This window comes from Cimex lectularius, unplaced genomic scaffold (genome assembly GCF_000648675.2).
Source record: "Cimex lectularius strain Harlan isolate CLEC.00 unplaced genomic scaffold, Clec_2.1 scaffold59, whole genome shotgun sequence".
In the NCBI taxonomy this organism is placed as follows: domain Eukaryota; kingdom Metazoa; phylum Arthropoda; class Insecta; order Hemiptera; family Cimicidae; genus Cimex; species Cimex lectularius.
Genome location: NW_019392794.1, coordinates 1,213,952 through 1,226,224, shown reverse-complemented (window position 1 = coordinate 1,226,224; position 12,273 = coordinate 1,213,952). Strand labels below are relative to the sequence as shown.

The 12,273-nt window shown below is 36.3% G+C and overlaps 1 protein-coding gene across 4 annotated transcripts in view; it reads right to left on the bottom strand.

Annotated features, from left to right (window-relative positions):
- Window positions 1-204: 204 nt before the first annotated feature.
- The window catches only part of LOC106662038 (transcription factor collier), a 141,670-nt gene continuing 129,601 nt past the window's right edge, over window positions 205-12,273 (bottom strand). For 2 of the 4 annotated variants that reach the window (XM_014385839.2, XM_014385841.2), the window contains exons 9-14: window positions 4,500-4,654; window positions 4,267-4,393; window positions 3,996-4,084; window positions 3,309-3,480; window positions 2,981-3,154; window positions 205-1,010 (exon numbers count right to left, since the gene is read on the bottom strand). In XM_014385839.2, the coding sequence (XP_014241325.1) occupies window positions 904-1,010; window positions 2,981-3,154; window positions 3,309-3,480; window positions 3,996-4,084; window positions 4,267-4,393; window positions 4,500-4,654 (824 nt within the window). In that variant the 3' untranslated portion in view covers window positions 205-903. Of the gene's footprint in view, window positions 1,011-2,932; window positions 3,155-3,308; window positions 3,481-3,995; window positions 4,085-4,266; window positions 4,394-4,499; window positions 4,655-12,273 lie in introns of all 4 variants that reach the window. The other 2 variants (XM_014385842.2, XM_014385843.2) reach the window with 2 other exon arrangements.

Here is a 12,273-nt window from a genome sequence, read left to right as displayed (position 1 = left end):
AACGCATCTGACAGAACATCCCAGCGAGAATAGATAGGCAACTGAGCTGATCACTAACGACCAAATTACATTTTTATTGACAATTAACATAAACTTCGAAAATATTTTTTCTTTAATATGTAAACTGAGAGGTTGTCATATTTAACAGAAAGATAAAATAAAAACAACTGGACGAAAGAAAAAAATTTTGGGTGTGAACAAATATAAAAAAAGAAATTTTTATTATTCTTTTGCACAAGTACAGTAAACTAACAACGAAACTTATATACATTACTGTAATGTACACCAACAGGCCGTTATCCCAGGCCCAGTCTGATATAAGATATGTATAATTTTGATATTTACAATTCGTATGGACATTTTTCAATCTGATATTGCATGTGCCTCGTATATGTACAAAACTGTAACAAAATTTAACAATTTATACAAATCGACAGAATAAAATACAGACAAAATATGAAAAAGAAAATCCAACTAATTAAAAGGTAACGTTCGATGGCACTTTATAGTTAAAAACAAAAAATAAAAACACTTAAAAAATTGAATATAAAATTCAATACATTCACTCTGTTAATATTTCCTATAATATACTATTTTTTTAAATATAAAAATTATAAATAGAAACTTATAAAGGGTTCCTTCTACATATTGGTTTCGTTGTTAAGCTATTTCCTTTCCTTATACTTTTATATTTTTCTTTCTTCTCTTGTGTATTTCTTTGTTTGTTTGAAGGTTTAATTTTTTATTTCATAGTGAGGTATGAAAGGATGACTAGAAATGTAATAACTATACATAGATTGAAATTTTACAACTATGAGTTGTTTACACTGTACAATTAAATTCGATTTTCAAATTTTATACACCATATACAATTATTTTTGATCCGTATACAGAGGGTATAATTCACTTGGAAGTCGGCCCGACGATCGGGCTGTAGCTCTGCGAATTGCACGTCGGCAGGGCGAAGTGGTTCATAGTCGCAAAGGGTGACGAGACCATGCCTCCAACTCCTGCAACAAAAAAATATTAGTAATTTATTCTAGAATTGCGATATGCTGAAAGAGGAGATTAAACAAAAGTATCATGACTGGAGGTTTGTTTTAAAAAGTTGACGTGAAAGATTTTTATCTAAACCTTGGGATTGTTGTTATTTAATTTTCTTTGACTTCTTCTACAAAAACTAAAGGTCTACTCAGGTTTAAAAATATTATGACACTAGAACATCATTTGCTTAATTTCTTTCTACATTCTATAAGATATTGTAGTTTGAAAATATCATTGTATTGAAATATCAGTGGACTTGGACTCAATAAGTTAAAGTAATCAGTTAACTAATAATAAAGGCAAATCGTCATAAAGAGACACAAATAACTACGGAAACAAACTCAGTTCGCTAGGTTATAAAATTCAGCGAATAAGGTATTAAGAAACAATATCTCGCATAAAAATAAATAAAATGTGCAAAGGGGCAAGATTATGCTATGTCAGACACATTTACCGCTCGTAAATATGGCAATAAATTTTTCAGATAGTAACTGCTATCCATTAAACTTATTCTTTGATCGAGATATTCATTCTCCCTGAAAAATGTGAAACTGTACTGGAAAGGTTGTAGTATGATCACTTTGTTTTAAGTATCCTCAGGGTATGGTGCAATAGATATCTATAATATCTTACGCATTTTTCATTTTCATACGAGAATCATAGACAAACCTTTTGGATCTGCTTTAACGAAGAGACAATGATTATGGGATGTTTAGACTCAATATTACCTTTGTTTGGGTACCAGAAGCATAAATTGGCCAAGGAAAATTCAATCTTGACATCTATCGGCCCTAAATCCTTTTTTAGAATGCCAAATCGCCAAAAACGTACCATCAGCTATTGAGTTAAGCATAAGTGCCCAGTTCAATGTGACTGTATTACAAGACAGAGGCATGGTAAAATATAACTACAGAACAACTAAACCTGACTAAAATGACAGTATGACTGACTGCAGACGGTACACAGCAGACTCCGGAGTCATGTTTAGACGGATCAGCAGAAAAAAGCCTGTGTACGTATTGCCAAGAAGAAGACGAGTAGCAGTTGAACCTCTGTTCCTGAGAAGACCTATGCAGGCTGAGATTCTTACTCATTGGAGAGGAAACTCCAAGTCTGAATGTTAAAAAGGTTTTAACAAAGATTTGAGATATGTTAAAAAGCATTAAGCTTAAATAAGAGCTCTAGCCAATGATAGACATTTTCAAATATACCGACAACGGTCGCAGTGCCCAAATTCGTAAGAGGCCGACTCTTAGTAACCTAACCTTCATGAATTTAGTCGTTATTATAACAAATTTTAGTTTAGGTTCATAAAGACTGGGATTGTTTCTCGGGGAGGGGAAAAACCAAGGCGTGAAGGATACACACAGGAGCCCTTAGGAAAGTTTGGAATCTGGTAAAAAGTCTGACGCTTAATGAAAAGCTTTAGTCAATAATGGAGAATGCATAATAAACCAATCTTGGTCGCGGTTCGTTAAGAGTCCGACTCCTAGATTCATACAGTCGTTATTATAAAAATATGCAGTATGGTCGTTTCTCTTCATTTTAGTCGATCTATCTTTGCTGCTTGCGTCAGTCAGACACGTTCGGCTTCTCACCATCTTCAGCGGTCGATAATTGTGATTTTTAGTTAAACAGTTCAAAACAACGAGGACAGGGAGACCAAAGTGATTAGAATCGACCGAAGGTTTATCACTCCATTGACTCCAAAGAGGAAATCTTACAATTGCTGAAAACTGTCTTTTTTAACTAAATCGTTCTCATTAACAAATTTTAAAAGGATATAACAAACCAATGAAATAATTACTCAATAAAATTAATATTAAATCATAATAAAACTGGCAATAAATAATTAATAAAATTAGGTATTAAAAAAGAAATAGGATACCCGATTATATATATCCGGATGTCGTTAAATGTGTTATGGGTGACTCACTGGATGTGGAGTTGAATATCGCCGCCGGGGTGTTGGAAGGCTGCGTGGCCGGGGGATAGCTGCCCCCGGCCGACGGTGCGCTGTTGTAGCCCCCGTTGCTAGAATGGGGCGTGGACGTGCTAGAGCCATATCCACGAGGGGAGACACTACCGGCCTGACCCCTTCCGTACTCTTCTGTAAAAGCCATTAATCAATTAGTTGACGTTTGACCGAGGGCAGTACAGGGCGGGTGCAATGTAAACACGGTTAAACCGCCACCGCGGATCGATTTGCACTTCCGACTACGGATTGAGCAACTGTTTTACAATGATATGAAGGTTCATTGTACCTTCGGTCCACTGACCGTTGTTCTCGTGCACCGTCACAGCAAGCTGACCGGAGTACGAGTTGAACGAAGAGTTGTTGTTCGGGGGCGGTGTACGAGGCGCGCCCAGCTGGTTGTTCCTGGGCATCGAGTACAACGCCTCCGCCAGATCTGCAGCCCTTTTCAGTATGATTTCCTAAAAAACATAAATAATATCTATAATAAATATAAAGGTAAAAGGCAAAAGAGAACACGTGAGGTTATTGAAACAGCAATTTTAAAAGAAATCAAATAAAACGAAGATCCTTTCTTTCACAAATGCACCAAAACCAAAGCTCCAGGAAAAACCAGTGTAATTATAAACACAACGTATTGTCAAAAGAGCGATTAGTCGCACACACTCACAGGGAGAAATAAAATACACTTTCTGAAGGAAGTGGCTCGAATTATTCTCTCCCTTTCACTCTCTTACTTTCTATCTCTCTCTCACACACTCTCACTCTTTCTCTTTATTTTTCTCTCTTTCTCTTTATTTTTCTCTCTTTCTCTTTATAAATCTATCTGTATATCTCCACATTCCTCTGCTGTCTGTCTGCTTTGCTCTGACACACATTACACACGCACCTTCATTGGCTGAGTAACCGCAGAATCACAAGTGGTATTATGTTATTAATCCTTTTTTAAAATAAGCTTTTTTTATTGTAACCGTACCTTGGGCAGTTTTTCCGGGTCGCCTGGATGCCTGGGTATGAGCTTCTGTAACCTCTGAAACCCGTAATCGATCGTCGGCTCGTTCAAAGCTATAGACACAAGATTGATTAAGCATTAAAAACAATAATTAAAAAGAAGAAAAGAAAATATTGCATAAAAAATTTAGCTAGGGAACATGAAGGCGTATTCATATAAAATAAACAAATGATAAAATCGATAAACTGTCTCGATTGTTTGTTTCTCAATAACTAATTGTTCAGTCAGCACTTACAAACATAAACAAATCGTCCTGGAGCCCCTTTGCAAAACTGTTTACTTTTGTAGGACAGCGTGACCTCAACGACGCCCGGTATGTGCCTCGGGGGCGTTTGAACTCTGATGGCGTGAGATGTTATCAGCTGAAAAAGACAAATGATTAACACGTAAAAACCACTGTGTCAACTGAATGAAAGTGGATTAATTAATTATTGTTAATTAAATTGAAATAAAAAAAAGGCTCTTCACCTCGCTCCACACGAGCATTGTGCCGAACACGACTTGGAGACCGTCGAAGAAATTGTCTCCGATTATAATGACCGTCGAGCCTCCGTTTGTCCAGCCCTCGCTCGGCGATATTGCTTTTATACATGGTGTAGCGACAGGCAGTGGTGGGTATAGACCTGAAAATAACACACATCACCTTATAAAAATACCTTTATTTAAATTTTATTGTGTATGTATCAGTTGTTTCTTTCTACTTATGTCTCTGTCGGTGGAAAAAAGTGAAAAGAGAATGAGAGAAAGATGAACAGAAAAATTGGTGTACATAGATGAAGAGAGAGAACAAGAGAAGGGGAGAAGGAAAGATAAATAGATATATAGATAGAGAGAAAAAGGGAAATATATTAATAAAGAAATTGAGATAAATAAATATAACGAGACTAAACAAGTAAAGCGAAAGAGTGTGAGAGAGAAAAATTGCAATAGAGCTTAGCAAATATAGCAAAACGAAGGATGAGAAAGGGAAAGACAGGGAAGAGAGAGAGAGAGAGAGAGAGAGAGAGAGAGAGAGAGAGAGAGAGAGAGAGAGNAGAGATAGAGAGAGAGATTAAAATTGAATGTTAGAAAAAGGGAGACAAATAACGTGAGAATCGAATTAAATATAATGATAGAGAGAGATAGAGTGGGTGAGAAAGTGTAAGTGAGAGACAATGAGAGACACTGACTATGTCTGTGATGTAATGATCAATATTGAATTGAATTCGCTAAGCCACCTTGAGGTACAATCGATTCACAAACCCATACTTGATTTGTCTAAGGAAGGGACAACTCTATGACATGATTTTAATCTGTAAAACGTTCACTAATGACTACAAATTGAAAGGTAATAAAAAATTACAAAAAATAAAATAAATATAAGCCGACTAAAGATATTCTAACAGGGTCCGACCTTTCAACTAAAGTTGTATGAATTTAAGGTTTCGTCGTGCAGTCCATAAAAATTGAAAGGAACTCGCCTCGTATATCCGAGGACGCGCCATGTTGCAGGTAGCATTGTCCCAACGAATTAAAATCCCACCCCCGCGGGGCAAACAAGATGGTCCCCTCGTGTGCGGCGGGGTGGAAAATCATGGGGTCCCGAAGGCAAGAATGAGAGGTTAGGGATGTAGCATTCCGAGGGGTGGTGCAATTACGCGAAGGGCAATAAACCTAGAGGCCCTGAACCTTTATTTATGACAGACAAACATGTTTTGAACGAAAAACCTGCACTACTTACAATAATGTACAATTTTTTTTCCACAAGAAGAACATTACACATTCAGTAAAAACAGTAGCAATTAATTTCAAAAATATTATGTATATTTTATTATGTCGGCTGAAGAATGATTTTCATTCTTAACATTACTGTCCACCTCACCTTGCCTCTTCGTATCGTTTTATTAGGCCTTCTCCCTTTCTTCGGCAAAGAATTTTAAAAGCTTCTTGTTCTTCGCCTACACACATCATCGAACCCTTAAATATTACCCCCAATCCCAATTCGGATTCCACTGCTTCTACTCGACTATAAAGCAAGCTACCTCCCTCGAGCTTAAAACTGCCCTGGTTGTTGCCTTGACATGTCGCAGGCCTTTGATCGTTTGGCACGATGGCTTTTTATGGAAGCTAAAGGTCATCCTTCATTTTATATACGACCTTATCCTCAAATCCTTCCTAACACACTGCTACTTCCAAGTAACCCAAGGCACCCCTTCCTCTTGCATTTTTCCCATTTTAGCCGGCGTCCCCCAGGGAAGCATACTTGCTCCTTTATTTTACTCCTTTACAGCTGATCTCCCATTACATTCCGACACCTTAACCTTCACATACCCCGATGACACTGCAATGCTCTCCCCAAACATCGATCCTGTTTCTTCTATCCCTATGTGTATGTATGTGAATATCTTTGAAATAACATAATTTTTCCTTGTTGAATTTTGAATGCAGTTGTAAAATAAATAAATAAATAAATGAAAAAACCTTCCAACGTGAGGTATACAATTTATAAAATGATTTTTTGAATTTATTATTAAGCAAAAATATTGCAAATAACCTTTCATAGTACGTTAAAGTATTCTAAGTGCCTTAAATAAATGGCAATTAAACTTGTCTAAAACGAATAAATACAAAAGGACAATGCAAAAGTGCAATTTATGGAAGTGAGAAAAAACAAAAGAAAAAGTCACAGAGCTGAAAATTGCCAGGCCCTTTTGGTGAAGAGGGTGACAAAAATGATTATATTAGAAGGAAGCCTCCACCTTGTAATTCCACTTTACCGCCGGCATAATTAATAGGACACCCTTCTCTTGCCCAAACCCTGCCTACAACCTCATTCTTAATTACTATTTCACAAGAGGCTTCTGACTTTTAATCTCATTGCCGCGAGAATTAAAGCCTCTTTGCACCCATCCTCCCCGGAATGCTCCACCCTCTGTTTACCTCGCCCGGGATGCCAAAAAGGATGAAAAGGAGCCAGCTCGTCCGTCGAGAAACGCTGCGCAAACCATTTCGAATTTAATACTCCTGGGACGACCTTTGTTTTCTGATTCGACTCGATTTGTCTCTTGCTTCATGTTTACTTTCTTAAACGTGGTTTTATTTGCTGTCTTTGTCGTCGGGGTTCATCACCCACCCTAATCCACTCTAGATCCGTTGAATGGATGAAATAAACGAACCCTTACATTCATGGTTCCGAAGGAAAACCAAGACGGAGGACCAAATGGACAATTGGCCGATTTTAATTGTTCTAAATGTAAGATGAAAAAAAGAATGTTTAAAATAAAAAAATGTTTTATACTTTTTACTCTTATATATATTTATATATTTTTAGTATATTTTAATATGTAACTTTAACATTAATAGAAATCCATTATCTTTTAGTGGTCATATTGACCAAATTCCTTCTTTCAATTAATTAGTCTTTTTATGTAAGGTCTCGGTTGAGATGAAAAAATTGAAATGAAATTAATATAAATATGTACGTTGGTCGTTTCCGATCAGTTTAGTTTGATTGTCTTTGCTGGTTTGCTCTGGTAGACGCGTTTCGGCTTCTTGCTACCTACAATGGTAGATTCTGTTACGATTTTACTAAAGGAATAAAATTGGCAAAGTAAGACATAGACTCACTGTAAAACTAGTATATTTGACTAAATATTTACATATACACAGACTGCAACCTGACTTAGAAGTGCGAAAGACACTGGGCTTTATAACCTTCTACAACCTTACCAATGTAATCATTTTATCTTATTTTGCCTGTTACTGCGTTTGCGGGGAAAAACTGATTATAAAAGGACATTTCACATTAAAATATGCTATTTCAGTTAGCTTTTGGAAGATACGATTAATAGAATTAAAAATAATGTCGTGTTTGTAATTTTTTACTTTTACGTGAATTCGATTCCTCTTTGATATGATTAGTTATACAACAAAAGTTGCGTCACGAAAAATATACACTGTAATATTTAAAGGTTGTGGATGTAAAAGTGATACCGTTTGTAGATATATCCGGCTACTATCTTAAAAAACTCATACTCTTCCACCTCACTTCACCTGTGAGCGATTATCGTCGTGCTGCACGAACGCCATTTACTCTTACGTGAAATAGCTTCTGATCTCGATAGATTCGGACGAAATGCTATTTAACACCTTAGAATATCAGCTAGCTAATAATAGAGAATATTACCTCAATATGGCAATAATACATTTAAATTATAAATACACTTTTCTGTAATTATTCCTATTTGAACTCTTCGATCTTCGGTCAACGGTTTGTTTTGTTACAAACTGTTGATTTATGCAACAATTAGCACAATTATTTTAAAAATTATTATTCTTATTTAAAAAAATTTAAATTGAAAATACAGGGGAGAAATTAGGCGGAATTAAATAGTTTTGCCTTTACTAACCATATTTTTGGATACTTAAAAGATACAAATTTTGTTCTATGGCATTGCTAAAAACTGAACAGTTTGTTATTTACGAAAACGGTACTTTACTACATTTGTCATGCAATTCTTTTCAGCGTGTCAAACAGGATTTTTAAGTTTCAAAATTATCATTGGACGTTCAAAATCATTCCGTTTTTTCCGTATTTTGTGATACTCGTTTTCTCGAATTACCTCCAAAGCCAGGAAACAAGTGATGTTGTCATCATATCGATTCAATATTCACCGCCGAGGTATTAATAACTTAACAATGTCGAGATATCCTTCCTCTAACTGCCTTACGTGCTTTGCTTCGAGGAGGGCTCGGCTATTATCTTCTGATTAATTTTGCCCAACCCCCAAGCTCCCACGATAGTGCTCGCTATTACGCATTTTGTATAAATCCATTAGACACGCACAATAACACGTGCCTTTATGAATTTATAATAATAGATGTTAAATTATCGAGTGTAATTTTTGTGACTAAAAAAACCATAAAATATTTTGGTTAAAGAAATTACTTTATGGTTGATACTTTGTAAAACTATTTCAAAATAAAGTGAAATATAAAAACAAATACAACATAAAATTTGGACACTGTTTTACTTACAATAATAACTCATAAAGATTTGAAAACATGATGTAATACATGATTGCATAATTATATGGTTAAATTTCGATTTCTTCCAGAATGGTAAATGTCAAGAGATTTTTTTTGCACAAATATCGAATATGAGATAAATAACGCCAGCCTTGAGGTGGCTGGCCGGAGGGGTAGTCGTGGATGAAGTCCAATCAAAAATATTCTGTCGGGGGTCTCGAATGGTTGTAGGGGTGTGTTCGGCCATAAAGACCCGGCCTAGAAGAGGGATGGAGCAAGAAGACGGAGAGTGGAGATTATGGCTGTGCAGTTAGGGGAGAGGGATGGCGGACCTGAGATGAAAAACGCAACCCCCCTCCACGAAAGCTCACCCTCGTTGCCAGACAGGAAAAACCAACCCTAACAAGCCTCGGTAACGCCGGCTTTAATTGCAACAGTTTTATTTGTCGTAATAAATTTCCGGAAAGGGGCCGAAAAGTAGGGGGAGCATTTGTTTAGCAGTATCGCTCAAAGTTCGTAGATTAGGTAAAATATTTGGGGATCCTCAACTGGTCAATATGAATAGTTTTTTATGTAGTTCACTTTGTCTGACATAAGTCATACACTACAGTTGGGTAAATAATGAAAAATATATACAGTAGCGTTAACTCTAATTGAAGCATGTGAGGGGCTTTGAACACAGTAGCTGTGCTATTTTTTAAAAGATTTATTTACCCACAAAGGTCAGCAAGATGTCTCCTTTTCAGCCTTCTAGGTTCATGTGTCGGCTGCAGTACTGGACAAAATCAGTGAAGATGGTATTCGGGTACTCACTTATGCGTTGATACAATTCCTCATGTGCCTCTCACCATTTCGGGGACGTATGGTATATGTATATCCCGGTGAAATATATCGTTCCTAATATACCATAGTGCATTCGTGATAATCCACAGAACTCGACTTTGGTGAACTTGCAGTCTTTTTAATTGAGAGATACTTGCAGACCCCAGGAAAGGTGACACATACTGCCAAATAAGACTGAGAAACCTTTTGTTAAAGAGTGAAAGTGAAGCACTCTTGTCAAGGACGGGATCGCCCCAAAAGTCGTTTAATCTGATGACTGATAATTTATGAATATGTAACTCTTTTATCTAGTGGGACGCATTAATATTTTACGGAATCAGCTTCGGGTAATCGAGTTGCAGCCATGACTATCGGTGACGTTTCAAATCTTCTGAGATAGGTGAATGCAACTAGAGTAGACTTTTGAGGATTTACTTTCGTACGCCATTTTTCATTCAAGTCCATTGTCCTTTGTCATTCCAGTTAACATAATTTTGTAATTGCTTAGAAGCTATTAGACTTTCTTTGCGTCTACTTAGTAAATAGCAAGATCAACTGCAAACATGGCTGTCGTTGTCAAGATAGATCTGAGGATGTCATGGGCATAATAGAATTTAAGAAAAGTCGCCCATACATGAACATAATGTGAAAAAATTAATTAAACACATAACTTGAACTTTATTAAATTAAGAGTTCCAACCCATGAACAGACGATTAAAACCATGCGTGGAAAGTGCGTTCTTTTTCACAAAACTAAGCACTTTCCTCGATGCCTCTTCCCAATTTCTCTTGGTTTTACCAAGGTAGCTAGGCTATACTGTATACGGGTTAGTGTTTCACATCCATAAGGATATGTCTTTGGTTTCTCCTGATACAGTACACCTTTCTGTCTCTGCTTTGCTCATGTTCTTTACCTCAAATCTTACCTGCTGAGAAATGGTCCTTCACTTTTTTTTGAAAAAAGTTTTATTGTTTATTTTCTCTTAGCTTGCTCATACCGAGTGCTTTCGTCCAGCTCTTGAGTTATTGTTTCTCACGCCATTTCTCCACGCTCAAAATTTAGCACATCTTCCTAGTTACAATCCGATGGTTTAGAGTACTGCCCCTTCTTTGGCAAGTTCATTAGGCGGTTCGTTTCCATGTTTTTTGAAGTACCGGAATTCCCCCCTCAAGGTAATCTAGTTTTGTTTTCCTAGGGTCATTAGGCAATTTAGTCTTACTTTGCAGCAGAATGAAGAAAAATTTAGTGTTTTTATAGCTGCCTGACTGTCCGAAATGATTACATGAATGGACTTCAGCTTGGAAGACAGTTGTACCTAGTCCAAGGGGGTTTTGCTAGGATGTAATTCGGCGTCTTTACCCCTACTCTCTGTTCAATCTTTGATTCATCAATGTACCATGTAATGTCAGCCCTTTTTGACTTGAGTTTGCCTTTCCAATGATCTCTGTTGGAATGATCTGTCAAAATTGAGTTTTCTTATAATTTTCTCTTTACTTTCGTGATGGATTCTCCTTAGATTTTGTGTTATTTCTTTGTATCTCTGTTGTCACTATCAAAAGTATGCATAAAGGTGAAAGGGTAGGTCAGCGAAAAAGCTGTTGTGGACATGTAGCAAAACTTTTAGTACAAAAATTTTGATGGAAGGTATTATTTGGAAAATTAAATGGTGCTATAATTTTTTCTCATAATTTTGATTTGCCTATCCTCACCGTTTTGGTCTGCCTTCTACTTCAGTAGATGGTCTGTGTTGAGAAAAGCAATTGGTCTTAAATAGCCGTTTAACGTTATGTAAATTTTAATCCGAACTAAACCAAATGAATAGCTAACTTCCACATTAAAATAAGTACTGAAAGCAATTGTTTACACATTTCAAATTAGGCGTATTTTGTAGAAAAAAAGTTGTTTCCAATGATATAAAATATGACATGGTTTCTTAAAATTCAGTCTAAGAAAATAAGTGAGAGAAGTGAAAAATTCAATAAAAACGTGGCGTTTACCTTCCCCAATCTTATTCTCTTTTTACACTATTAAAATCGTATAGATCGTTTTCTCTCGCCTTAAGTCAAAACGTTTTTAATATTAGAGAGTTGATGTTTAGACTGATTTTTATGGCCGCTGGTAAATTGGTCAATCGTTTAATGCAAATATTGGCAATTATGTTTTCCTAGATAACAAAGTGCATTTGATCATTCAAGATTAAAGAAAATCACCGTCAGTAAATAGAGAATGTTTGGTTTGTTTTGCTTACCTGTTGGTTCTGTGGTATTGAAACCGTTAACCCAAAACGCCCTGTGCAAATAGCATTTGTTCAACTATCAAATAGAATAATTCAAAGATCATAAGTCATTCTCGCCCAGGTTGAAGGGTTCTTGCTTTAAACAAATTCACCGTCAGTTTACATTTGTGTTAGGA